Here is a 25,557-nt window from a genome sequence, read left to right as displayed (position 1 = left end):
ATTCAATGGCCCTTCTCTGAATCTGCGTACTTTAGCTTCCCTGGTCCTTGGCCGTAGCCTTTGGTCTCCAGCTTTCGGTAGAAGTTGCGCAATTTGGCCTCGAAATCTCTCTTGTAGGGTGCAGGAGCTCTGGCATTAGCTCTCTGAGTACCTGCAGGTACAAGGGGCAGAAGTGCAGAAGGGTGCTTACAAGAAAAACTACAAGTTATATCCTGATCATAATGTGTATGTGAAGTATCAATTCCAGCTTCCATGTAATCCAAGTCATTGCATGCTCGTTTTCGGCCATGTCCTATCGGGTCAGCCAGTTGGAGATCGGATGGTTTAAAACCGTGCTTTGTTTGGTCTTCTCAAGGAACACCGCAATTGGAAACTCGAGCTGTGTGTGTTTGTCTTACCGGGTGAATTCTGCGGGGAGGAGACCGGGGAACCCCGAGGTGACTGGCAGTAACTTGGGTGTAGTAAGGCGTGAGGAGGCACGTAGGACATGATTTCATCTTCAAATAGACTGCCGGGGAAAGAGGCCGTGATTAAACCCAAGGATCTCAGCGTAGTGCCGGAGGTGGAGAAGATGGAAATTGAAACATACCTTGTTGTTTGTTTTGAATATGGGAATGGCTAGGAATAAAAGACAATACTGAGGACTGAGACAAGACCTCACCTTAGCAGCATGACGAGGTCGGCGTCTCCTGACAGCCTGGCCAATCCCGACACTCCATCTGTTCGGATCAGCTGCACCTTCTCCCTGTTGTCACGGCAACATAGAATTTGATGACGACAGCAATATGGATATATATATATATGTGTGTGTGTGTATATTTGTATATATGTGTATATATATACATATGTGTGTGTATATTTGTATATGTTCATATAAATATATATATATATATACACACACACACATATATATATATATATATAAATATGTGTATATTTGTATATGCTCATATATATATATACATACACAAACACTCATATATGCACATATATATATATACACACACACATATATATATACCTGTATATGTTCATATATATATACATATATATATATATCATATATATATGAACATACACAAATATACACACACACATATATACACACACACACACACACACACACACACACATATATATGAATGCAGTAGAAAAAAATCTCTTTGCTCAGTACCTGAGTGAATGGTTTCGACAGATGTCTGGCTGTCTCTCCTGCAAAACCTCGTAGATGTTTGGTTGTCGTAGAAATGCCACAATCTTGTCATTGTAAGCTAGAAGGGAGAAGTCTGAAGGTTAGGACTGATGGGACTTTCGGTGACCAGTATCTAAAAAGGGGCTGGATGCCTACTGACCAACTGGCACCATATCTTGGCACTGCCCTCTGGTGGCGGAGGTGAAGGTGCTGGAAGGCCGGGGCAAAATGGGAGGGCCGGCGTGACGAGAATCTTCCCCAACCTGCAGGGCAGACGTTTTCTCTCATACAGCTCTGCCTATGTTGTTCAAGGTCACATGTGATTCAGTCACCGTCAGTTCTGAGCGCCGGAGCTTATCCTAGCTGTCATTGGGCTACAGGCAGGGCCAACCAGAGACTGGTCGATTGCAGGGCCATACAACCATTCACCCTCTCATTCACAAGTCTGGGCAATATAGGATCTCCAATAAACCTCCTTCATGTTTTTGAAGCCAGAAAGCCTTATGGAGCCCCACGTAGACACAGGGAGGACATGGAGACGCCACACAGAAAGGCCTCCTGCGGGAATCTAACCACGGATCATTTCGCTATGAGGTTGGAGCCATACAATTTTGTTATTTCATCTTAAAAAAACATCAGTTTCAAACAAGAGCCCGAATGGCCGCTGTTCCTACCAGTCTCCGCGGGCTGACCTCTCCAGCGCTGTGGCTGCGCTGGCGGGTCAGGTGTTGGCGGTGAGCTAAAACGCTCGGCGGCCGGGCGCTCTGCAGGGGCAGCCGGGGGTCAATGAAGGTCGTGGCTCGGCAGTTGTGGTCCACAAAGAAAGGCTGTGGGTGCGAATAAGACGTTGTGATATTCATATCTGTCTAATCTGCGATCTAATCCCAAACATCACAGTCTGCCGCCTCTCCGAGCAACATCGACGCCGGCGCCCACCTTTCCCGTGTGGTCGTGCTTCATCTCCCAGCCTCGCGGCAGCTCCAGCTGCTTATTGGCGAACATGTTGAGGAAGGCCACCAGGTCCCGGTTGTGCTGGTAGCGCTCGAAATGATGAGCGTCACGGCGAACCTTGCTGATCATGTGCTTCAGACACGTGTTGGTGGTGAACATACGGTAGGCACTCTGGGGGACAAGGGAAGAGCAAAGGAAGGGCGGAGAGTATGTTCTGTTGGTGAAGCTCTACCGGAAATGATTATACATTTCAACATTTCAAACATATAGCTGCAAAGGAGGTGGGGGGAAAATTTTACAATATCATTTATTTTGAAAATAAACTGGAAATTTGAAATGCAAGTGCATCAACTTTGGAATTTTCCAAGACGCAAGCTGTCACTCTGTGCAAATTTTGCTTTGTGATTTGAGCCCAGATCCGAGTTAGGAGGAAGTAAGATGAGCTTTTCACACCAATGTGAAAGACAAGTCGCAGACACCTCCCGCTGCTAGGTGGACCAGAGAAAATCATGGACAAACCAGAGCGAGGTGCATGTGTTGTGGACTCATCCATTAAAGGATGGTAAAGTTGTTGTCGGTGAGATACCGTGATTGAGAGCACCATCTGTGAGAAGGCAGGAGACATTTACCAGGACTTTGTCGGAAGTAATTTAAAGCCAGTCGGGGACGGTCTGATTATTTTAAAAAGATGATCGGCGTTCAAACTGTCGCTAAATGAAGTCAAGCTATAAAGTGCTACAAAGTAATCAACTTACATTCAGCAACATATTGTGGCATTTAGTGCTCAGCCAGCAAGTTAAGTTTCACGCTAAAGTACCAAATGTATCATTTTTTTATGCATTATTTGTCATTCATGAAGTACGTTTTCTTATTTAAAAACATGTATTAAAACCAGGGAAATTTAATTTGAAATACGAGCGAATTCAGTGACGAGCTTGGTCACGAAACTAATTGACCTCAGTAAGTCGAGGCATTACGGTCCATCTAAAACAGCGACATCTAAAAATAGAAAGCAAATGGAGGAAATCCCTAAATCCGGCCTTTTTTTTGCAACCAAAGCGCCACTGCTGATAGAAGGAAGGGAGGGAATGAAGGAAGGAGGAACATGAGCGACCGTACGGGGTTGGAATGCAGCACAGTGAAGAAGTCTGGGCTGGCGAGGAACCTGGCGCTGGGGGACTGAAGCAGGAGGCTGAGGCGAGACCTGGAGCCCGTCGGAGCCACACTGTTGTCCCGGCGCAGCTCTGCGGTGAGGACAAAAGGCCGTGAGAGGCTGGACGCCACGGAGCGGCGTGCACTGCAGCCGGAGGATTACCTGGAAAAGACGGGTGCGTGTCCGTCTCGTCTGCCGGCAGCTCGTTGGCCGGCGCCTCCTCCGGCCGGCTGTCATTAGTTATTGTCCTGCGGATGCTCTGATACCTGCAGGGCGGCGAACACGAGGGAACATAGCAAATGTTTCTTTAAAAATACTTCCTTCCTTGTCTAGCCAATCAGTGTTGAGCTTTTTGCCTTGCAGACTGTATTAACCAATCAGGAAAAAGCTTACAGAGGAGGAGGAAGGAAGAATATTTCTTCACCTTCAACTTGGCTCTTAATATTCAGTCTGGTGACCAGAATGCTCATGCACGCGCGTGTGTGCATGTTGCTATGTGCATGTGTGTGCCCGCAGTGTGACCTCTGACCTGCGGTTCAGCTGCTCCATCTGCTGTATGGAATTGGACCTCTGCAGGGTCTGTGGGGCAGGAGGGGCGGTGGGCCGCTGCCACGTGGTGGTCCTGTTCACGTGGTCCACGTAGAAGATCCGACCGTGGCTGTCGATGCGAGCCTCCCAGTCTGTCCACACACACACACACACACACACACACACACACACACACACACACACACACACACACACACACACACACACTGAGGTCACTGACTGCATACACTAAATGAAGATCAGACTTACAAGCGTCACATTAAGTGTGTGCAGATGAACGGACATCCAAAACATGTCAACCCACATTAACATCTACCCGAGGAAGTGTGTGTGTGTTTGTGTGTGTGTGTGTGTGTGTGTGTGTGTGTGTGTGTGTGTGTGTGTGTGTGTGTGTGTTTGTTTGACACAAAAGCACAGTGTCAGCAGGAATGAAAATGTCAGCAGATAATAAGAACACCTTTGGGTGTTTGTTGGAAAGTCTGGAGTAAAGACTGATTTTCCACTATCCAAGACACACACAAACACACACACACACACACACACACACACTTACTAGGTGGCAGTGGCTCATCCACTCTCTGGTAGCGGCTGATGTCATGGCGGACAGATGGCAGGGAGCGAACAGACTGGTGGCCGTTGACCTGAGCCGAAGCACCTGAACAGGCACACACACACAAACACACACACAGACCCACACACACACAATTAGATATCTACATCCGATCATGATGGGTGATGATTAAACGGCAAAGGGAGCAAGCTGCTGGCCAAAGCTCTCTGTCAGCCACGCAGCTCCTTTTCCTCCTTCCTGTGGGCTTTCATTTCAAACTGTAAACAAACCGTCCACTTCCCTTTTAATGTGATTTTTTGTGCGTGCCGTCAGCTTTGACCTGAGTAACACTCCCGTCTTTTATTAATAAATCCCGATTCGTCGATCGCCGGACCTGGGCGGTGGCCCTTCGCAGGGCGCCGCCGCTCTTTTTCGCAGGGGAATCAATGAAGGCTAACAGCAGATCATTACAAACACCGATTGCCCCATCCGAATGACAGGGTGAATGTTTACATAACTATTTATGAATTGTAAATGAAACGATGAATGGTTGTATACCTCTATACATGTGCGAATAAGAACGAATGACTATATGTCTATATGATGTGAGAATTAATGACTTAAGGCTTGTATGTCCCTATATGACCTTTGAATAAATGAGCGAATACTTTTACGACCTTATGTTTATGTGAATCAATAAGTGAATGCTTGTTTGTCAATACGGGGTGTGAAGCAGAAGAAACAGTTTTAAACAGTTCATGAATGAAAAGGAAATCAATGCATTTAAAAGACAGAGAAAAGGTAAAGTGATTCTTTAGTGCAATATCACACTGTCTCCTGTTTAACACTGAATAAGGAGTGAACCTGTTTTTCAGTGAATAAACGACTGCAGCGGCGCCTCCGCAGGTCGACGGGTCCAGAAACACTTGGCAACGCAGAGTTGACTGTTTCTCATTCAGCCTTATTTCACAATTGTTCGGCGGAGGGATTAATACCGCACCCTCGGTGTGTGTGTGTGTGTGTTTGCGTGGGGGGGATTCGATATGCGGCTGAACATTTAATCCAGTGGATTACATCTTTTTTTTTTTTTTTTTTTTACTTTTCCGCCACCAACATAAATCCAACATTCAATTTCACTTGCATCCCTCACATCAGGAATCAGACCCATAACAACAACAATCATAATAAAAAGGTGATACTAATATCTTCTCTGGCAGTTTTAACCCCTTATGTTTCACGCGTCTCACCTGCCTCCCTCTCCGCCCCGCTTAAACTATCCCTGGTCCCGCATCCCTCCTGGTTGTGAGCCGGGCCTTCGGGGGCCTGCACTGACCTCCTCCTCCTCCAAACCTCCCCTCCCTCCTCTTCTTCCTCCTGCTCCCCCTGCTCCTCCCCGCCGGCGGCCCCTGCGAGTGATGGAGCGAGGGAACACAGAGCGAGAGACATGACACGGCATCTTTTAGGAAAAAAAAAAAAAATTCTGATGAAAGAGTGAAAGCAACTCGCGGGGAGGTCTGGTCCACAGCTGAGTTTAAGTTCACGTTGGTGTACGGAGAGAGGACAAGATAAGGAGTTTTAAACTAATCTTGGGAGCTCCACATAATGCGTTCTCATTGAAGCCTTGTGGTCTGTTCACACACACACGCTAACACACAGACACACACACGCCTGATATAATGCTTACCGGCTTCCGACGCAGCACTGTCGGCGATGCTGCTGCCGGTAGAAGTGCCTGCCGCCACCGTCCCATTCGCCTGGCTGCTGGACGAATCGGCCCCCTCCTCCTCCGCCCTCGGAGCCACTTCCTTCCTGGTCTCCACCTCCTGCAGACCAGAAGGAGGTTCCCTTCTGAGTTTCTCAAACCTCTTCAGCGATCACATTGACGGGTATAATTGTTCGGAAGGGTCAGCTGCAGCATACCTGGATAGGCGAGAGCGGGCCGCTGCTGAGCGAGGAACCGCAGGCCACTTCCACGATGGCCTCCATCCTGCTGCCTTGCTCTTGGCACAGACACTCCCCGACCGACTGCAGGGCCGGGCATGAAGCCGCTGCTTCCGGCGTTGCTGCCGAGGGCGCCTTGGCCCCCGACGCCTCAGAAGAAGCCGAAGAGCCGGGCTCCGTTGTAGCCCCCGTCGACTCTCCGCTAGCATCATTCGTCCCAGCTGCTTGTTGTCCCTGCGCCTGATCTCCGGCCGCGGGTTCGACTGCCTCTTCCGCCATCGCAGCTCCGGTCTGAGGCCCCGTTGGGGAAGCTGTCTCCGAGAAGGCAGGTCGTCCCGGCTGCGTCTTCCCTTCCTGTGATTGGTCCCTGTGCTGCCCCGCCGTCTCCTCGTCCTCGTCCGAGTCTATGTGGAGCATCGTGTTGAGCCGCGTGTCCGTCGGGAAGCTGGAGCGCAGCTTAGGCGAGGGCCCCGGCAGGGGTCGCTCCCCGGCACTCCTCGGGGCCTCGATGGCGTCCAGGTAGTCATTGAGTGACACCTGCCGGTGGGTGTGACCTCCCGGAGGAGGGGGTGCCTGATCCTCCTCCCCTATTTGCCCTGGCTCGCACCACACGCTGTTCCCGCCGTAGTAACATGCACCGTTGACAAGGAGGGAGCCGTCATCGGAGCCAGTAGGGGAGGCTCCGCAGGTGACGCGAGATGAAGAGGGGTGTGGGAGGTCTTCATCATCGGAGGGACTCCCAGGGTCGCCGTTCACCGCACTGCCCAAGATGGTTCCCATTGTATCTGGAGAGGCTGTGGAGGAACACGGGACGGACGAAGATAGTGATAATTTGCTCTATGGATTTTTTGCTTTGTGATTTGAGAAGAACACCGATGTGACCGCCGCTGTGGGTGAAGTAAAGACAGTCAAACACGCCGCCACCCACTAGGTAGCCTGGAGAAAATTATGGAAAAACACAAGCGAGGTGTGCATGTTGTGGACACGCCTATGAAGAAATGGAGAGGTTGTTGCTGCTGAGATACTGTGTCAGAGAGTACCGTCTGTGGGAAGGCAGGAGACATTTACAGGGATTTGGCGCAGCGGGCGACGGGAAGGTCCAATGGACGAGGCATTGGAAGTTGAGTCATTCAAAGTCACTTGTTAATTTCTTCTTCTTCTACTTCTTTCGGCTTTTCCCTTCAGGGGTCGCCACAGCGAGTCAACTTTCTCCATCTAACCCTATTCTCTGTATCCTCCTCTCTCACACCAACTACCTTCATATCCTCTCTCACTATGTCCATAAATCTTCTCTTTGGTCTTCCTCGAGACCTCTTGCCTGGCAGCTCCAATTCCAGCACCCGTCTACCAATATCTTCACAATCCCTCCTTCGTACATGACCCAACCATCTCAGTCTGGCTTCTCTGACCTTCTCTCCAAAACATCTAACATGTGCCGTCCCTCTGATAGACTCATTCCTGATCCTATCCATCTGGTCACTCCCAAAGAGAACCTCAACATCCTCATCTCTGCGACCTCTAGTTCTGCCTCCTGTCTTTTCGTCAGTGGAACTGTTTCTAGTCCATACATCATCGCTGGCATTTACTCCATCGCTAAATGAGGCTTAGCCATAAAGTAGCAAAGTGTGCAAGATACATTTTTATCAACACATTGTAGCAGCACGTGTGTAGCCAGTAAGTTAAGTGACACAGAGCACCAAATCCATCCATCTCCTCCACTGTTACCAGCATCTTCATTCAATCTTCTTACATGATACATTATGATTTCTTTTATTTGGGATTCTTAATTTTTTTGTAGAATATTTATTTGTAAACACATTTTCCTTATTTCAAGAAAAAAGTAACAAAGCTGGGGGTCTGGAACTGATTAATACCATTTCAATTCCTTTTGATGGAGAAATTTAGTTTGATATATGAGAAAATATGATATATGAGCTCGAGTTACGAGCTCTTAACTACTTAACTACTTAAACTCCTAAGTCAAAGTACGACTGTAAACTGTTGAGTGATTGGTTAAGAAAATCAAACCCCACCTTTAAATCAATATTTTGTCTTAATGACCGCTGACATCTTACGCAGGTACCCACCTTCGTGCCCCGTGGAGGTGATGTCCACTCTGAAGAGTAGCTGCCCGCTCACGTGGTCCGTGGGGAGGCGGCGGCACAGGCTGTAGCTGACGGGCTGCTGGCTGCACGGACACAAACACAGGCTATGTCTGAGCGGCTGGAGAGCAGACGGCAAAGACGCATAATTCTATCATCCATTCCACAAAGGCAAAGGTCTGACTGATGAAGAGCTTGTAGACACAGTGACCATGGCAGACACTCCACCAATGATGCTCAACTAGCTATCAAATAGCTGCGATAGCCCCTAACAGTCCAGCTCAAATTTGGTTCCAGGAGGTACCCTTCTCAAGGGGAACTTTTTATTGTCATGAGTCGAAGTACATTGATGGATCAAACCATTAGCATTAGCAGTAGCTCGACAAAAAACGAGGATATGGTGGCGCCCCGGAGGACAAATGGCTGAGGTGACCCTCCTGCCATGCCATTTCCAAAGGGTTAAACCAACGGCTTGCTAAAATTTCATTGTGCACACCAAAGAAATACAAATACAAATAAACAGAATCAGGTCAGATCATTGTTCATATTCTTGACATGTGCTGTCGGGGAGCGTAAATATGGCATCCATCAATGGAACATTACAAACACGAACCGCTGACCCCCTACAGCGAAAGCATCTGTTAGCATTGCGAGTGCTCTATGGGGTCCCTGGATCCACTTGATCCCTCAGACCAGATTATCAAATCATTCGGACCTATCCCCTTTGATTCATGATTTTGGAAGAAGACGCCCCAGCTACAGCCGAGAATGGAGGAAGAAGGTTTAGATATTTGTCTCAGCCTCCACTGTGGACACATAGTGTAGGGCAGCACTAGAACCGCAATTCCACATAAGGCAATGTCCTCCAGCTAAAGATTCATGGAATCACAAGAGGTCATTGAGGGTCATCTGCTGGTTTGGTTGACAAAAATATCACTGGGACGCGCTCTGTTGGGTAGTGTCTGTGAAGACTCTCAGTCCTCTAGGTCTGTTATTGTCAAAACTTATCCTGGAAACTGGAATTGGTGTCTCCTTAAATACGTTCCTCCTCTCATCCGCTCGGCTTCTTCGGCTACCTTTGTCAAACTGGAGACACTTTTGCTGAACAGACACAACCTTTCACCTCCGTACTGAGATCCTACCCAAGGCAGATCGACACACACAAACACCTGTACATCCATCGGCGCCTGAACAAGTCAACAACCCCGCGTACCGCAGAAGAAGCTAAAACCACCACCAAGTTCACACAGACTCACACAAAGATTAATGTGGACCACATCCCATAAGTTTGTTTGCCAGAATGGTGCATTAATTGGTTCACAAACTGACACACCGTGGACTCAAACAATGCATCACCACTGACATAATCGATATCAGATCAATGCCTAGACAAAGAGCTGATCGGTACCCATCGACTGGCATGGACAGAAACTCTGTGGAGTTGTTGAGGGTTAAACGCTGAAGGTCAGAAGTCGACCGAGGCGGAAAGAAATACAGTCCTGTACTGGGTGTGGACTCACTCGGCCGTCGGCCCCTCCAGGAGCCTCTGCACGGGGATGATCAGCTGACCAAGGAAACGTTTGATGATTGGCCGGCTCTTTGCAAACTTGTCCTTCACCTCGATCTCCAGCACGTCCGTCAGCAGAGCCACGAACGTGTACTTCTGAAAAAGGGGGTCCGGAACACAGCGAGGAGTTACTTCACCATTTCCAAGTGAGTCATCCTAACACATCATCACTGAGGTAAAGCAGAGGTCCCTCTGGTTTGTCTGGAGGAGCAGTTTGTCTAAATTTAAAATATTATAATAATATAATTCATCCCTCTCACGGAAAACCGGACTAATACTTCTCCTCTTTTATTGCATCTCATGCAGACATTCGCCATTGTCGCAACAAGTAAGTCCCTCCAGCCAACGTGGACGGGATTTGATTGGATTCCTGCCGTAATCTGATTTGACAGAGGCCACAAGGCGCTTCGTCAATGCATGTTTGATGCTAAAATACATCGAGGGGTGGCGATGAACCAAGGTTTGAATTAATTGGATGCTTGTTCGCAAAAGAACGGAGACGTTCCTGATTCTTATCTGCAGACCTTCCCCAAGATAGAGCCTTTTAAAACCAACACGCGTCGTCACTGAGCGGAGATGATCGGGGTGCTCCAAGCCTGTTTTGGCTCTTCCCGTGTTCAATAACATCCACCTTGAGCATGAAACCATGAACTTGCGGTAAACTAATTGTTGCAAGACTGCAAGACAATGCCGGTGTTTTCCTGAGAATTTCACGATTCTCATATTCTTGTCTCCTGTTTGTAACCGGCAGCGAATTGAACAGAAGTGGAAGCTGCATCCCAGCTGAATGTGTGTGAATGACCAACACTGAAAAGATTTTATTAATTGAAAATAAAATCAGCGTTTCATGCGCTTGAAGGCTTCAAAATTATTTTCGACGAGGAGCCCCAGGAATCAAGCAACATCTGGATTTGAGAAGTTCAATGGACAGAACTAAATGTGAATATTGGGTGGGGAGGAGAAGGACCTCCCCTCCCCCACTGCTGGTATGTAGGTCTTTGCAAAGTTCAGGACTTGAACCTCTGACCTTTCCCTTCAGTGCTGAGCTGGTTGCCAACTGGGGACATGTCAAGACCGTTGTGGGCCTCTGCCTGAAATACGTGGGAGCTGCAGCTCACATAAAGACACACAACCATTCATACAGCCATTCACCCTGTCATACACACATCGGAGACTTCTCCTCCCCCTCCTTTCAGCTTTTCCCTTCAGGGGTCACCACAGCAAATCAACCTTCTCCATCTAACCCTATTCTCTGTATCCTCCTCTCTCACACCAACTACCTTCATATCATCTCTCATTACGTCCATAAATCTTCTCTTTGGTCTTCCTCGAGACCTCCTGCCTGGCAGCTCCAATTCCAGCATCCGTCTACCAATATATATTCACTATCTCTCCTCTGTACATGACCCAACCATCTCAGTCTGGCTTCTCTGACCTTCTCTCCAAAACATCTAAATGTACTTTTCCTCTGATAGACTCATTCCTGATCCTATCCATCCTGGTCACTCCCAAAGAGAACCTTAGCATCTTCATCTCTGCAACCTCTAGCTCTGCCTCCTCTCTTGTCATTGTAACCGTTTCTTAGGCCATAAATCATCGCTAGTCTCACCACAGTCATGTACACCTTTCCTTTTATTCTGGTTGATCATCTTCTATCGCATAGTGCCCAACACTTTTCCCAACACTTTTCCCATTCCAACCTGCTTGAACCCGTCTCTCCACCTCTTTTCCACATTCTCCGTTGCTCTGGACTGTTGACCCCAAGTACCTGAAATCTTCCAACTTCTTGATCTCCACTCCCTGTAGCCTCACCATTCCATCTGGGTTCCTCTCATTCACACACATACACTCTGTCTCATTTTCATTCCTCTACTTTCCAATGCATACCTCCATCTCTCTAGATTTTCCTCAAGCTGTTCTCTGCTCTGACTACAGATCACAAAGTAATCTGCAAACATCATGGTCCATGGAGATTCCTGTCTAACCTTATCTGTCAGCCTGTCCATCACCACTGCAAACAAGATGGGGCTCAGAGCTGATATCTGATGGAGTCCCACCTCCACCTTGAACTTCTCTGTTACCTCTACAGCACACCGTACCAACTGTCTCACAGCAAGCATACATGTCCTGCACCAGTCTAACATACTTCTCTGCCACTCAAGACTTCCTCATACAATACCAGAGCTCCTCTCTTGGGGGACCCTGTCATATGCTTTTGCTAGGTCTACAAAAACACAATGCAGCTCCCTTTGGCCTTCTCTATACTTCTCTATTGGCATTCTCAAAGCAAATACTGCATCTGTGGTAGTCTTTTGAGGCATGAGGCCATATTGCTATTCACAAATGCTGACTTCTGCTCTCAGTCTAGTTTCCACTACTCTTTCCAACAACTTCATTGTATGGCTCGTCAACTTTTTCCCTCTATAGTTGCTGCAATTCTGCACATCCCCCTTATTCTTAAAAATGGGCACATCACACATCACACAACTGTTTATTCACTCCTATTCATACATCATATGGACACATACAAACATTCACCCTGTGACATCGGGGTCAGAGGGTGAATGTAGGGTCTCCAGTGTACTTCCTGCACGACTTTTGAAATGTGGGAGGAACCCACAGGAACCCCATGCAGGCACTTGAAGAACATTGAAACTCCAGATAGAAAGGCCCCCTATGGGAATCCAACCAGGGAACTTCTCACTGTGAGGTGGAGGTTCTAACCACTGCACCTTCATGCTGCCCTTTTTTACCCACTGACACACACTAAGGAACCAATGCCATGCAAGGAGCCAAAGATAGCATCGGGGGCAACTGGTGCTTCAGTGTCTTACGCATGGACACTTTGGCATACATGGCGTGTGTGTGTGTGTGTGTGTGTGTGTGTGTGTGTGTGTGTGTGCAGACCTCTCCGTGCCACACAGGGTTGATGGTGTTGGCTATGATGGAGGATCTCCTCTCTTGGCCGTGGTGGGTGAACTTGGGGAGGCCGCTCCTCTTTCCTGGCTGGATGGACATCTTCAGGTAAGGATCTGGGTTGAAGAACATTCCCTTCTTCAGGCCCATCGCCCGGATGTCTGCAGCAAAAATCACAGACCTGAGTATCTGTGTGTGTGTGTGTGTGTGTGTGTGTGTGTGTGTGTGTGTCCTAAAAATCACTGCTATTACCTGACAGAGTGAAGCTGACGAGCTTCCTACAATGCTCCGGCCCTGATTGGTCCTCCACTTGGTTTTCACTGCCCACCTGGTGGAGATAAAAAAACGTGGTGAATTTAAGTTCGATGTTAGTGCTCCATCAAAACCCTCCAAGTTTCGTAGGCTCCTAAAAGGTCAGACTCCAGGTGATGCTCCCTCAAGGACCTCCAGGGAGGCCTCGTCATTTGAGAACACTTAACGCCTCCGATGTGACCTTTGCAGAATTTTTTTTTGTCGAATCCTGATAATTAGTGGCGATGGTCGGTGATACCGAGGGACGTACCGGCACTCCGGGGTTCTTGACGGTGATGCAGGGTGTGGTTGCTCTCAGTGCTCCGCTCACGCCGTGGTAGTATTTGAAGCAGATCTTGGTCTCGGCTGTGGATGGAGGGGAGATCGAACACAGTTCACCTTAATTGAGCTCTGTTCTGTTATTTAATAAGGACTATAAGCCACCTTGAGTCCCCCCTTGGTTGTGCATTTGAGCCAGGAGGTCAAGCTAATCTTCCCCTTGGTTGGTTGGCTAATATAAATGGAGCTTATCTGGTAAATCCCTGCTCAAATTCCAGTTGTCCCTCGTCAGGATTCCGCAAAATATGTTTCATAAAAATCCCCTTTGACGGAATCCAAGGGATCACTCACGCTCCATGAAGTAGGGTCCCGGCTCCAGTCTCCACACGATCTGTCCTCTTTGGGTGCCGTTCACGCCACGGTTCTTGGAATCCCACACATTGGCGACACAAGTCTCATCTGCAGGACACACAGACACCTTATTTTATTGATCGATTGCATGGATTATTGGACAGTCAGGGGATCTATTAAGGTAGATAAGTAAAACGTTTGAGGCAGCTTTTATCTTGAAATCACCCCGAAGTGCAACGACCCTGCTGTGGGATGGGGTTCAACGTGATGCATTCACTGTCACCTGTGAAAAACAGTCCCGGTGACCCTTTTATGGTGACCCTAACCAATCCAATATGTTTTATTAAAAAAGGCATACTTAAAGGCATTAAAGTCTGTAACCTTCCCCAATGCAGGATTAATAATCCTTAGTTTCCCAATCTAATGAGAAATTGCTGGTTATTTCTTTTGATATGGAGAGGGGATTTTTTTTGATCCATTTAAGAATAAGAATAAGAACAACTTTATTTATCCCGAGGGAAATTGTTGAAAAAGCAGTAAATAGAATTTTAAAAAAAGTAGAAAATTTAGGAAAAAGAGACCCTAAGGTGAGGAGAAATTCTGGCAGGCAGCTGACCGGGACAGCGCCGGAAATACTAAAGACTACTATTATTATTATGTATATTATATTATTTATTATTTATATTTATTGTTATTATATTATAATTATTGTATTATCATTTATTTATATTTATATTTATTTTTTATATTATTTATATTTAATAATTATAAATACTTAATACTTACTTATAATAACTAAATACTTAACCCGATATCCTGTACAGATATACAACATATCTTTCAAATGCAACGTCATTGCCTTATTTACTTATTCCCTCTTAATTCATCTGGCCCGATGACAGAAAAATGGAAATAAAAAAATACATTTACAGTGAAGAGACCAGAATCCATTAGCCACTGTCAGGCTAATTCCTCCAAATCAGGTGACGACGGGGAGGCTCCGGGAGAACGAGTCGTAAACCACATCCCCGCCCGGCCATCAGACGTAATATGCAGTGTAAAGGATGACAAACGGTTTGTGTCCAGCTGGATATATCAACCCCCCTGCCACACACCCACATACGACTAGATATACACACATGATACACCCTTCACCGTTTGTCACTGCAGCTCACCATCAATAAACCCTAACCCGTTCTGAGTGACAGATAATAAGCATTACACACACACACACATACACATGCACACACACACATCACTGGTGATTCAGTAGACCAGACAGCATTTCAAAGCTAGCACATTTATTTTATAAAGCAAAATATATAATTATTAAATGAATATGTTTTTCTGATACTTTGCATGCTACTGTTTTTTTTGTACTTATAATATTCATGACTACACTACCTCTACTGCGCTGTCGCCTTTCCACTGTGCTGATTGAAATTTCCCCATTCTGTTCTGTTCTATATCTATAGCCTTTAAAATGTTTGAATGTACATCGACTATTAGAACACATACAGTTGTTACCACATGAATGACTCCTCAAGTCATGAACTCCACCTCTTCATGAGATATTCCGGTGACCTGGTGGCTTCCAGGTTCCTCGCCCCACCTCACGGTGACCTTGAGGAAGTATCCTTTTACCCGTCCCCTCTGTGTTCGTGTCCAAACTATCTCTGTCTGACTTTATCTCCAGAACATCTAACATCTGCTGTCCCTCTGATGGACTAATTCCTGATCCTCTCCATCCTCCTCGCTCCCAAAGGACCTCCACATCTCCAGCTCTGCTTCCTCAGCGTCTCCAAACCTGTCTTCTCCAACTTTCCTGTCCTCCTCTTATCGCCCCTGACATTTTCCTCCACCCATTCCAACCGGCGTGCTCACATTTCTTCACCTCTTCTCCACATGTATTCTCTCTTGCAGCGGTTAACTTTCATTCCTCTCCTTTCCAGGTCATACCTCCACCTCTCTAGATGTTCCTCCACCTGCTCCCTGCTCTCACTACACATCGCAATTCAAGTCACAAGACACAAGTCATCTGCAAACATCATAGTCCATGGAGATTCCCGTCTAATCTCATCTGCTCATCACCGGAGACAACGAGAAGGGGCCCGGAGCAGATCCCTGATGCGCCCTCGCCTCCAACGTCAACTCCTCTTCGGCACCTACGTAACACCTCACCCGCTGTCTGGAGTTAATCTAAATAAGAAAATCTGTCTCCATCGTGGATCTGCGATCAGTGTTTTCACCGTTTCAGATTATCTCAGAAACACGAGGAGCGGATCGATAAAAATCGATCCTCGGCCTGCCGCCGTCTCGTCCCTCCAAAGCCCGAGCAATTAGCCGCGTTTCCATTGTAACAAGAAACCCGACAAGAAAAGGGGGAGGTGTTTTCCTTCTCGTGTTAGGACTTCATTATAGCTGCTAATGGGGCTGATATGTCTCTTTCTTGCACCCTGCGGCTGCAGCAGGTGTCTCCTTTCTTATAATCCGATGGTCATTTTCAAAATAGACGAAGCAAAAGATGCAACAATTGATAAACACTAGGGGGAAAACATCTCTCTTAGCTTTGAAACGGTTTTACAAAATCATATCTGGATTCCTTCGGTTTTGACCTGAAGTTTCTTGGTTTGACTTCTCATAAAACTCATGTGAAAATCTTTTCGGTTTTGCGAGGAAGATATTTTAAAGAGACAAGATACTGAAAGAAATCCATAGTCATTACACACCTTTAAAGAAAAAGTGTCACATCTGTGACACTTTTTGCGGTATTATTCTCTTTCGTTCATCCATTTCTTTATCCGTGTTGCTTATGCACTCAGAGTTGGTGCCTACCCTGGATGTTATTGGGCAAGAGTTGCTCAAAGGGGCTGCATATAGACATACAACCATTTATTCATTCATTCACACGTCATATAGAGACATACAACCATTCGTTGGCTCATTTGCGTGTCATATCGAGATGCAAAACCTAATTCGCACCTCATTTAGAGACGTATAACCATTTACCCTCTCATTCACACGTCCGGACAATGTAGAGTCTCCAGTGAACCTCCTGCATGTGTTGGGACTGTAGGAAGAACCCTGAGGTTCTCCACGCAGACACAGCGAGAACACGGAGACTCCGCTCAGAAGATCCAACGAGGGACCTTCTCGCTGCAAAGGAGCAGCACCGACCGTTGCAGCGCCATGACGCCCGTGGGATTCTTTCTTATTTTTATAATTCAATATGCTGGGATGATTCAGGGCATTGGAGTAGGAGAGTGTAATATGAGAGGAAACAGAACTGCCCTTAAAGGCTACGGACGCTGAGTCAGCATCACTTTTCATCAGTCTAACTGTCTCGTTCGCGCACGCGAGCGAACACACGCACACACACACACACAGACAGACACAAACACGCGCTGCATTAGATGGCTAATGGCTAATGCCTCAGCCAGGCTGGCTAAAGCCTCAGTCAGGGTCTAACCTCAGGCCAAAGAGTTCCAAGTCACAACTTCTTTTTCATATGATATCAATACACCGCTTAAATTTTTAATCACACTTCCAGACGAGGGATGGATGGATGGATGATAGGAGGAAGGTTCAGGGTGGGTCAGGTAGGGCGGCAATCCAGAGAATACCATCTGATAAGGTTGCCATGGAGAAAATAAGTTGTTATAAGGCGACACTTTCAAAGTAGAAACCTGTGCTAGCTATCACAACGCGCCGCCGCGTGCTGCGACTTGATAGGCGTGCTCACCGATGTGGTACAGTCCAATCCAGTCGGTGGCGTCCACTTCCTCTTTAATGTCCCAGGAGATGACCAGGTGGCCGACGCCCAGCGTGAGCTGGTATGTCGACGCCGTGAGCGACGAGCGGCTTTCGGACGTCACCAGGTCTGTGTCACTGTTGGCCCTCTGGAGCCCCATGGCCGCCGCCTCAGGCTGCATGCCTGACGACATGGAGGAGGAGGAGGGCGCGGAGGAGGCGCCCTGCACCGACAGGCTGCGGAGGTTGTCGGGCCCGATGGTGTACGGCCGTCCGTGCGGGTGTCGGCGCCGCACCGCCAACAGGTGCTCCCTGGCCGACGACGAGGATGACGGCGGGGACGAAGAAGAGGAGGTGGTGGTGGTGGCGGCGGCCATCGCCATAGTTACCACGTGCGGCGGGGAAGCTCGTAGAGGAGGCGGTGGGAAGTGAGGGGGGGAGGAGGAGAGCTGGTGGTGGAGCTGGGGGTGAGGATGGTGTCGGTGGTGGTGGTGGTGGTGGTGATGGTGGTGGTGGTGGTGGTGGTGAGGGGAGGAGGGGGCGGAGGAGGCGGGGGGAGGGGAGGACTGGGGACGGGGGCGGGAGGGGAGGACAGCCGTTGTGAGGGAGGGGCGAATGGTGGTGGCCGGGTGGGGCGAGCAGAAGGAAACAAGAAGGAAAGGGAGGAACAAGAAGGGAGCAGTGGCAAGAGGCGGAAAAATGACGGGAGGGCTGCCCGGGTGGATGGATGAAGCGTGCCGTCCGAGGCTCTTCCACCTCAAAAGACGCTCCACAGAATAGTCTGGACGTCCGACTCCTTTCCAAACATCTCCTTGGCTCTGCCGGTGTGCTCTCAGGCGAGGCACTTCACCGCTCCTCGCATCTCCGGGGGTGTCATTCGGGTTCGACTACGGCGGGCTCGTTCTTATCACGTCCATTTTTATCATATCGCGAGAGTAAACCACGGTGACGGTGCCTCGCTCAAGGGTACTGCGATCCTTGAAGAACCGTCCCAGGACGCATTGTAACAAAGGGAAGCGATGGAGGAGGGGGTGCAGAGAGAGAGAGATGAAGAAGGGGGATGAAAAAAGATCCGGGGACTCGATCCGCTCGTCCGCCAAGGGGGAGGGTGGGAGATGTTCCTAAAGTCCACGGGGAGGACAGGGTTGGAGGTGGAGGTGGAGTTGGGGAGCTTTGGAGACCTAAAGGAGAGAGAGAGAGTGAGAGAGCGGGGGGGAGGAGAGGGAGGGGTGGAGGACAGAGGGAGACAAAAGAGGAATGATGATCAGTACATCGTGGAGGAGCTTTACATGATGGACTATTCTTAGCACTGAAATCTGCGTCCTCTCGAGAAAATATCTGTTTCAAAGGAACACATGGAGATTTAAAAAAAAAAAAAACAATTATCCAATCATGTTCCTCTATCGCTATTTATAGAAAACAAAGGAGATTTTACATCAGGAATCATTTTTCCAGTCTGGAGACCTTTCATGAGTGTAGCCTGAAGATCCACCAATCGGGGAGGCCTCAGGGGCTCCACCGAGGCCTCCTTACAAACTGAAGTGTAAAACCTCCAGGTTCGGCCCCTGGTTCCTTCACGTGTCTGTGAAGGTTCTCTGTTGTCCAGGTCATGGACGCATGAGGGAAGATGGAGAAGTTGGTGTCTGCTGTTCGGCGCAATGAGGATTGTGTTTGGAGACCAAACGACCTCTGTATTATCAGACGACCCGACACAGAAGGTCCATCTGCGCGTGGAGCACCTGAAGGACCTTCGTCGACACCAATGTCTGCATTCTGGCCAGAAAGGGCAGGTGGTTTGAGGGAGGAGTAAAAAAAGCCAGACATTCACTGAGCAGAGGAGGAGGGTCTTGTCCTACACACGACACCGTGCTGAGATCCATCCCAAGACAGACCAACACACAGACACCTGAAGATCCGTCCGCGCCCTGAAGCTCACCTGGAGAAGTCAAAAACCCAAACCAGGCCCAGGTGACTCCACCTGAACCTCAGCCCGACTCTGCCACTGGATTTTAACACAATCTACAGACGTACAGATTTCAACCCATAACAATGCTAACACTTCATTCCCCTAAACCAGTGTTTCCCAACCACTGTGCCGTGGCACATTAGTGTGCCGTGAGAGATCATCAGGTGTGCCATGGAAAAATGCCCATTTTCACCTGATTGGTCCAAAAATAATTTATTCCAACACAAATAATGTGTCTTCCTATGTCTATGAGGGCAGCATGCCCAGTCGATGGCAACAGGTAGTGAATTTGTTTGTTTGTTTGTTTAGAAGTTTATTCGGACAGTGTACAATTACATTAAGCACAGAGGCCGAGATGTTTTGTACCAGATTGTAGCTCATAGCTAATTTCCATCTGTAGTCCTGGACAATACAAATATAAAACTGTACAAAATGGACAATATATATAAAATATACAGATAGGCAATAAAATAACTATACAATATATAAACAGGCAATAAAACATGTATTTTGCAAGTTGAAAGTGCTATTGTTGCGGTATTGTTGTGATATTATTACTTTGGTCTTCTAACAATGCCGTCCGGCATTGTTAGTGTTAGCATGTGAGTGTGAGTTAGTGTGAGAATTAACCTGTGCATCTGTGTATCAGAGTGATTAGTGACGCTTTGCGTGATACATTTTTAAAATAAAAAGTACTTGTATCTGCGTAAACAAACGGGCAGCATTGTTGAAAACTACCAAGACGAGAGAGAAAGCAGTGGAAGCTTGCTACAAAGTTGCTGAACTCATCTCTAAATCCAAACAGCCACACATCGTAGCAAAACATTAATACTACCTGCCGGCAAAATCATTGTAGAAGAAATGCTCGGCTCTGGTGTTGATAAAGAAAGAGCCAGAGTTCTCTCCAATAATACCATTTCCAGACATATTGATGACATGACTTCAGACATTGACAAAAGTGTTCTGTAAAAGTTGCACATCGGTGTGAAATTTGCATTACAACTAGATGAATCTACAGATATTAGATATATTAGATTTCACACTAAGTAAATTGAGACTACCGTGTCATTCTAATTCGTTAAAAAATGTTTTTGACATATTTATTTGGTGGTGTGCCGTGTGATTTTTCTAATGTAAAATATGTGCCGTGGCTCAAAAAAAGTTTGGGAAACACTGCTCTAAACAACACTTACATCAACACAACAACCCCATTGGAAGCTTCCAACCCCAGCAGGTAAACATCACAAACTACCCATGGTCCATCAGAGCTGAAGAACCTCTGGAGCAAAGAGGGAAACGTCACTCCAAAGTGTAGCCTGAGTCTACAAGCAAATACATGACGGCCAACATTGGAAATGTCAGAATGGAATTGACCTTCCACCTCATTCTCAGACACACATTTCTCTAACCTGGAAACACTGCATACACACTCCCCTCCATCTTCCAGCTGATAACACGCTCAGTGTGTTTTCGTGGACGGCCAGAAATAGAACCAGATCCTGTCAGCCTAGCCAAACACGCACGCACGCACGCACACACACACACACACACACCTTCGCGCTTCTGTACCTCATTGTTTTCAATCACTCTCATCAACATGCACACACCGCCGTTGTCATGGAGAGAGGTGATTACCAAACCCAAACTCCATCTTGGCGTCGGAACGAATGATCAACCGCCGAAATACCCACGGCCTCCCCTCTGACTGAGGGCCGAGCGGATGTGCAGTCACGGACAGACGCCTCGTCCCCGGAGGCCCTTCTCAAATTAGCTGTGGCGTGTGGAACGGCAAAAGATGGGGGTGGAGAGGAAGAAGGGTGACACCATCATGGCAGTGACACCTACTAATCATTAACAAAATGGAGAACAAGGAGGGGATCAGAGAAGTCGATTCCAAGACTTTCACTTAAAACACTGTACACTGGAGAGAATTCACCCCAATTCACACGCCGATAGTGGCGGAGCTGCCATGCAAGGCACTAAGCATCCCATCGGGAGCAACATCTTGCAAGAGGACAATTTGACATGAAGACAGGAGGAGCTGGGAATCCCATCCCCACTTTCTGATTGGAGGGACACCTCCTCTACCAACAATACCTTTAGCCTTCGGGTCGGTCAAAACCTGAGATAACGTCACTTTGGTTCTTGGGAGTGAATGCTTATTTGTCTCTATCTGGTGTGTAAATGAAAGGGTGAATGGTTGTATGTCTATATGAAATATGAATGAGAGAGTGAATGGTTGTTTGTCTCTGTGACCTTTCGATGAGAGGGTAAATGGTTGAATACATATATATATATGTGGCCCTGTGATTGGTCCAGAGTGAACGGCGTCTCTCGACCAATCATAGTTGGGGTAAGCTTCAGCACCCCGAGTGCAGGATAAGCGGTAAAGATAATAAATAAATGAATGAATGAAGGAAATAAAACTTTAATGCATCTGTTTCAGGGACCATTCAGAGGTGAGCCCTGCAGACGTCACCCCTCCTGAAAAAACTGCTCTTCCCAGACGGTGCGGAAGCTGCTGAGGGGAAAAAAGTGGGCGGGGCAGTCTGACTGATAGCATCACACCATTGTGTCAACGGTCGCAGGAAGACGGTCCCAATGAAGAACAGACTCACAACCGACACACAACACACACCTCATCATTTCCGCCCGCACAATAGCTCTCGGTTACGTGTTCACATTTTTTCTTCCCAGCTAGCCATCGTCACGGCAACAGCCGGCAATTTGTCACATATATGTGCGGATGTGCGTGCAGAGAGGGTAGGCCAGTCTCTACTGTCCAAAAAAAAAAAAAAAAAGAACGGCTATTTCGCTGTTTCTGTTCAGTCCGTTTCCTTGAAATGGTCGACAGACACCACATCCGAGAGAAAAAAAATGTGCCATCGCCACCCCTGATTGGTCACAGCCAGGGCAATTTCTGTCCGCCGTCAGGCTGCTGGTGATCGCTATTGCCTGCTGGAAACCCGGGAGAGCAGAGCACTTGGTTTTGGGGATATAGTCTGGTAGCCCTGAGGTGATATTCAGACTGCCTGGACACCACCACTGCAATGAAGCACCAAAGCAGGTTCACACACACACACACACACACACACACACACAGACACACACACACACACACACACACACACACACATACACACACACACACATCTGGCCTGAGAAGCTTTAGAAAAAGCCCGGGCCAGAGGCCAATGCTGAGCGCTGTGAAGTTGGCAGAGTTTAAGGCCACTTGTCACACACACACACACACACACACACACGACAGCCCAGTTGTGGTGTTGCTACATTTAAATACACTCACATGCACACATCGCTGCAGAAACTAAAGCTAGCTCCGCCCGATGTCACGGATGTTAAAATGCGAGCACACACACACTCACACACACACACACACACAAGGTCAATTCCTCTGCCTTATAAAACTAATCAGATAGGCACACATGCACACATGTGAAGGTACGCGTCCTTGATCCAGTGGCGGGGGGGAACAGAGAATGTGGGGGGATTTAATGTTGACAGAATGCCTTCTCTAATCCACTGCATTCCCCACACGCTTCAATCTGCAGCTGGAGCTCCAAAGCTGCACGCCGTCGGGGCCTGTACGCTACCGCCGAGGCACCGGCGAGCGTTATCCTTCACCGTGACAGACAGCAGGACACTTCCCCTGCGGCACCGGCGGCTGGCGCTCCGCAGCCGCAAACAACTCGGGAGTCACTACTCCGCCAGACATGATGGTGGATGGACCTCAACACATTTCCCGTAAGACCCACTGGAGTACCGTCAGCTCGCCCCCCCCAAACTCATTTGCATTTAACACTCAAGGTCAAATGCTCAACATCTTCATATCTTCCCAAACCCCGGTGCCGCTCACGCCGCCCGCCTTCCACTCCCATCCAACACAAACACATGACCTCTGACCCCCAGCGGCCGACATCAGGCATTCCAGGTTAGTCACGGACACAGACCCCCCCCCTCACGACCAAAACGACAGCTGCTTATCATCGAGCTACTTATAGCATCAGCGGCGTGCAGGAAAACTTTCAGGCTGCTCATGAAAACATTGCAATAATTCCCTCTGTTCTGCAGAAATTAAGATCCCTGACCTTCCCGCTGGATTTTTGGGGCATTTCCTAGTCTGTGCAAATTAGATGGGCGTTATCTTCCCGGACAGGCAGGATAATCCATACCTTGCACAGGTTTGGAATATCAATACACAGATTGGGACGCCTTGAGGAACCAATGCAGGTTCTTGATGGGATCCATAAGTCACAACCTAAATGCCGTGTTTTTGTCACACATGGGCATCCCCAGGGAGGACTCAGCAACTTTTGGATCCGACTCTCGATCCTATCTGTCCTCCTCACTCCCAAAGTGAACCTCCAACTTTTAATCTCTGCTTGTCAGACTTATCACCGATGAAAAGATCATGTGGTCAAAGATCTGGATGTACGTTTAGCCTTTTTCATTCTCCAGCAACACTGGGAGGTTCCATTTAGAGCAGTGGGGTTTTGAATTAACAAATTAGACCGTGCCGCTGCCGCCACTGTAATTAGGCCAATTAATTTGCCGACATGAGGAAGACTCTGGCTCTCTGGCTGGAAAGCATCTGACTGAACACACTGGCGAGGCCACACGCGTCACGCGGCCACAGCTGACCCAAATATACAAGCTTTTATCACAAGACGTATGCTAAGCTGTGAGAGTGGATTAAAAGATTGCGAGGCTATGGATTTGATCTGGTGTCATAGTTTGAATACAGTTTATTTGGCGCGCTACAACATTCACATTTTCATCCTCCCTGCCGGGACTTTTGCTGGAAAGGCGCCGTAAACTTCGCCGTCCCTGCAGTTTGCAAGCAAGCGTTGAGCTTCAGAAACCACCTATGCAATATACGCAATATGGCCATGCGGGTGAAGGCTACCTGGAATACACTCGGTAGCTTAGCTTAGTGCAAGACGGCTGGCAACAAGAAAAACATGTCAAAAGTTCGGATTTCTGTAGGCTACCCAAACGGGTCCATCTGCTTGAGGGGACGGCCACAGTTTCCTCAGACATCACATTTATGATCGGACCAAAATGCGCAGCTATGCTACATTAAAAGCAATATTGTATCATCTCAGCAATTACCATGCAACGGTTAGCGCTTCTGGTATCACTCCCAACCCTCATAACTCCTTGTCTCCATTGCACTCTTGGTTGCTATCTCTCTGTCCGTCTCTCATGCTCTCCTTCCGGGTCGAGGCAGAATGCCGCACACACTGAGGATCTGTCCGAGGTTTGTTTCTTCTCCCGGAGCTTGCTCCCGGGGGAATGTTGGGATCATGGAGGCCACCTTAAAGAGTGTGGTCCACACCAGCTGTGCATGGAAAGTGTCATGGGAAGACTGGGTTGGGACTCGGCGCCATAATAAATCAAATCCGACTTGACTTGACCTCCTGCTGGCTTACAATCTGAGTACAGTGCAGCAGATCCAGAGAAGAAATATACTTCTTGTCAAGTCCTTTCAGTTTCAGAATTCCAGACAGGATCTTGGTTTTCTGACAAAGTATTGAGGTTGGTTATGAAACACTGCAGAGGCGGGGGCAGCTGCAGAACCACCGATACCCCCCTGCCCCGCGGGCTCATACCTGGAAAACCATCGAAAGCGATATCAGAGCATTCAAAACAACTGCATCTCGGGTTTGCTTGAACACACATCACTGTCTCTGTGAGGCATTTTCAGAGTTCATGAGAGGACATCAGTTTAAACCAATCAAATCCTTTTCCCTTTTTAAAAAAAAAACAGCAACAGAGAATCCAAGCGCATTGCCCGGTATCTTGAAGCGCCACATTGATCAGTGCCCAAAACAGACCAAAGTGTCAGTGCCCACTTTGTCATCGTTCACCGACCACCGAGTTCAAATAATCAAATAACTGGCATGAGGTTCTCGGTTCCAAGTCGAGTGACATCAAAAGTACCACCGAACAACCCTCTGTGCACAGGTTAGCTTAGCAAC

The 25,557-nt window shown here is 47.9% G+C and overlaps 1 protein-coding gene across 3 annotated transcripts in view; it reads right to left on the bottom strand.

The window, feature by feature from the left end:
- The window catches only part of hecw2b (HECT, C2 and WW domain containing E3 ubiquitin protein ligase 2b), a 37,258-nt gene that overhangs the window by 7,155 nt on the left and 4,546 nt on the right, over nucleotides 1-25,557 (bottom strand). The window contains exons 2-22 of one of the 3 annotated variants that reach the window (XM_086147918.1): nucleotides 17,585-18,773; nucleotides 13,843-13,950; nucleotides 13,484-13,578; nucleotides 13,174-13,249; nucleotides 12,913-13,082; nucleotides 9,959-10,101; nucleotides 8,424-8,524; nucleotides 6,316-7,130; nucleotides 6,080-6,218; nucleotides 5,643-5,801; nucleotides 4,399-4,500; nucleotides 3,826-3,976; nucleotides 3,459-3,562; nucleotides 3,263-3,387; nucleotides 2,129-2,314; nucleotides 1,867-2,019; nucleotides 1,353-1,455; nucleotides 1,175-1,271; nucleotides 662-745; nucleotides 399-508; nucleotides 31-151 (exon numbers count right to left, since the gene is read on the bottom strand). In XM_086147918.1, coding sequence (XP_086004044.1) covers nucleotides 31-151; nucleotides 399-508; nucleotides 662-745; nucleotides 1,175-1,271; nucleotides 1,353-1,455; nucleotides 1,867-2,019; nucleotides 2,129-2,314; nucleotides 3,263-3,387; nucleotides 3,459-3,562; nucleotides 3,826-3,976; nucleotides 4,399-4,500; nucleotides 5,643-5,801; nucleotides 6,080-6,218; nucleotides 6,316-7,130; nucleotides 8,424-8,524; nucleotides 9,959-10,101; nucleotides 12,913-13,082; nucleotides 13,174-13,249; nucleotides 13,484-13,578; nucleotides 13,843-13,950; nucleotides 17,585-17,975 — 3,533 coding nt within the window. In that variant the 5' untranslated portion in view covers nucleotides 17,976-18,773. Of the gene's footprint in view, nucleotides 1-30; nucleotides 152-398; nucleotides 509-661; nucleotides 746-1,174; nucleotides 1,272-1,352; nucleotides 1,456-1,866; nucleotides 2,020-2,128; nucleotides 2,315-3,262; nucleotides 3,388-3,458; nucleotides 3,563-3,825; nucleotides 3,977-4,398; nucleotides 4,501-5,642; nucleotides 5,802-6,079; nucleotides 6,219-6,315; nucleotides 7,131-8,423; nucleotides 8,525-9,958; nucleotides 10,102-12,912; nucleotides 13,083-13,173; nucleotides 13,250-13,483; nucleotides 13,579-13,842; nucleotides 13,951-17,584; nucleotides 22,354-25,557 lie in introns of those variants that run through there. The other 2 variants (XM_086147917.1, XM_086147919.1) reach the window with 2 other exon arrangements.

Source organism: Fistularia commersonii, chromosome 6 (assembly GCF_037954325.1).
Source record: "Fistularia commersonii isolate RoL2024-O1a breed Wild chromosome 6, RoL_Fcom_v1.0, whole genome shotgun sequence".
NCBI classification, from domain to species: domain Eukaryota; kingdom Metazoa; phylum Chordata; class Actinopteri; order Syngnathiformes; family Fistulariidae; genus Fistularia; species Fistularia commersonii.
The sequence above is the reverse complement of the archived record's forward strand: the minus strand, read 5'-3'. Positions and strand labels throughout refer to the sequence as shown.